The following is a 2,634-nucleotide window of genomic DNA, read 5'->3' as shown; positions in this document are numbered from 1 at the left end:
TTGTGGGGAGGGGAAGGGAAAGGAGTTTGTAAGCCCCTCTGAGACTCCTTCGGGTAGTGAAGGGCGGGGTATAAATCCAATCTCTTCTTCTTCTTCTTTTACCTCACAGGGTGTCTGTTGTGGGGAGGGGAAGGGAAAGGAGTTTTTGAGCCACTCTGAGACTCCTTTGGGTAGTGAAGGGCGGGGTATCAATCCAATCTCCTCCTCCTCCTCCTTCTTAAACTAGCTTGAATTTGTCATGTAGACATGCCCTGAGGAACCTCTTCTCCCCTATGCGGCTTGGGTTTTGCTCTCACCTATGACCACTGGCTCGTTACTCGTTTCAGCTGCTCCTTGGAATACATTTTTTCCCCGGAGGGTTATTTACAAACCCCGGTTAGTCGTTCTGGAGGGATCCTCGTTTTCCTGAACGTTCTGCTCAGATATCGCGGTCCTGGTTCTGATCTTCAACGCCGCCAAATCGTGCCCCACGATGCCGGCCCTCTTCTCGGACCACACGTTCCGGCACTACGCTTACCTTCGAGACAGTCTCTCTCACCTTGTACCCCCCCTGAGAGTAAGTTTAACATTTTTTTTACCTTATTGCTCCATTACGCAATAAATACACATAACCGTGCTGTTAGAAGCAGGGGTGTCAGACATAAGGCCCGGGGGCCGGAATCGGCCCATCCAAGGCTCTTAAGCGGCCCGCGAGCAACTCGTGCAAGGGAGGGACCAGGAGACGGCTTGGAGAGGGGAGTGGGTGGAGCCGCGCCAAATGTGGCTTCAGCATGGTGTGACAACCCCATCTGCAGCTGTCAAGCGGCGTGGGGGCTGAAAACTCCCCTAACAGATACGTACATCAACAAAACAGAAAGGGGGGGTGGCTCAAAAAGCAAATACAAAACAAAATGAAAAATGAAGGCGAAAAAAGAAAAGATGTTTACGATGATCGTGATGCATGTATTTTTGCAGTTTAATAAGGCAATATTTGCAGATTTGTTGCGTGAACCCCCACAAGTTGGAGGGTGATTAGTGTGTGCCTGTCCCAGGGCCACGCAACAACTTTCCGTGTCAGAACACGGATTCGAGTCTTGGGTGTCCCAGATCCTACGCGGACACTTTGCCCCGATCCGGATAGCCCAGGCTAGCCTGATTTCATCAGATCTTGCAAGTTATGACTGGTCAACCCAGGTCGGTGCTCGGAAGCGAAACCACCAAGGAATGCCAGGGTCACCGCGCAGGGGCAGGCAACTCTTGGAAGCTAAGCAGGGATTGGCCCTGGCTACTATTTGGATGGGTGGCTGCCAAGGAAGTTCGGGGTCACTCTGCAGAGGCAACCTCTGTTCACCTGCCCTGACATGGACGGCCCCAGCCTAGCCCGATCGCGTCAGCTCTCGGCATCTAAGCAGGGTCGGACCTGGTTACTGTTCGGTTGGGAGGCCAGGGTCGTTACGCAGAGGCAGGCGACGGCCAGCCACCTCTGAACGCCTCTTGCCTTGGAAACCCCATGGTCCCGGGGTTGCCGTGAGTCGGCTGTGACTCGAAGGCAAAAAAAGAAGGCCGGTCCTTTAACTGCTACAGCCCCGCTGGCGCTCACGCATCCTTCTCTGTCTCTCTCCGCTTAGCTGCCCGGGAAGAAGCTGGTGTCCTCTCCCGTTTCGGCCACTCGCGCTCTCCAGGAGGACCCTTCGCAGGAGTTCCTGCAGCAGAGCCTGGAGAGAGTTTTCGGCCTTCAGCATTTAGACCTGCCGGGCACCCAGGAGCTACTTGAGTTCACGATTCGGTAAGGCTTTAGAAGACGGGGCTTCCCTTTCGCTCTCTGCCTTGGAGCATCTCCTTGAGAGCCAGTTTGGTGTACCGGTTAGGAGCGCGGACTCGAATACGGGAGAGCCGGGTTTGATTCCCCACTCCTTCTCATGCAGCTGCTGGTGTGGCCTTGGGTCATTCCCAGGTTCTCTCAGAGCTGTTCTCTCAAGGGCAGTCCTCGAAAGAGCTCTCTAAGCCCCAGCTACCTCACAGGGTGTCTGTTGTGGGGAGGGGAAGGGAAAGGAGATTGTAAGCCTCTCTGAGACGCCTTCGGGTAGTGAAGGGCGGGGTATAAATCCAGTCTCCTCCTATTTGTGACTCTTTTTATGCTGTTTTGATGTTCCTGTCTCCCTTGGATCTTAAACTTAAATGTTATTTATTGATTAGATTTTGTTTTTAGTCGTTGCTCACCCGAACGGTCTTGTGGCAACTCACAGCATTAAAACCAGTAAGGTAAAAACAGCATAAAAGCAGATACCAAATATAAAATATTAACATTAAAATATTATAACACGCAGAGGTCATTTCGGGGGGGATCGTGGGGGATCGCAGTTCCCCCGGGTGAGGTATGGGGGGCGGGGCACATGACGAAGCCCCGCCCCCTGCTTCCGGCCGCCCCGCTTCCGGCCCTCATTCAGCCAGGAGGAGGCAGGAGAAGAGGGAGGGTAAGTTGCTTCCTCCCTGCCTCTCCCCACCCCTGCCTGCCTGGGGCCAGGGAGGGCCTTCGCAGGGCTTCCTTGCACTCCCGCCGGCCTTGCAGGTCCACCGCCGGGCCCCTCATGGGGCTCGGCAGTGGAGCTGCAAGGGCGGCGGTGGCGGCCGGAACCGTTGGGGGCGGGGTGTGTG

General features: G+C 55.0%; 1 protein-coding gene across 1 annotated transcript in view; it reads left to right on the top strand.

Moving 5' to 3' along the window:
- Window positions 1-2,634, top strand: part of INTS4 (integrator complex subunit 4) — a 48,111-nt gene that overhangs the window by 28,500 nt on the left and 16,977 nt on the right. Inside the window, exons 14-15 of the mRNA XM_015420712.1 lie at window positions 423-556; window positions 1,608-1,765. Coding sequence (XP_015276198.1) covers window positions 423-556; window positions 1,608-1,765 — 292 coding nt within the window. The remainder of the gene's footprint in view (window positions 1-422; window positions 557-1,607; window positions 1,766-2,634) is intronic.

Source organism: Gekko japonicus, unplaced genomic scaffold (genome assembly GCF_001447785.1).
Source record: "Gekko japonicus isolate JY-2015 unplaced genomic scaffold, Gekko_japonicus_V1.1 scaffold1409, whole genome shotgun sequence".
In the NCBI taxonomy this organism is placed as follows: Eukaryota; Metazoa; Chordata; class Lepidosauria; order Squamata; family Gekkonidae; genus Gekko; species Gekko japonicus.
This window is presented reverse-complemented; position numbering and strand designations above follow the sequence as displayed.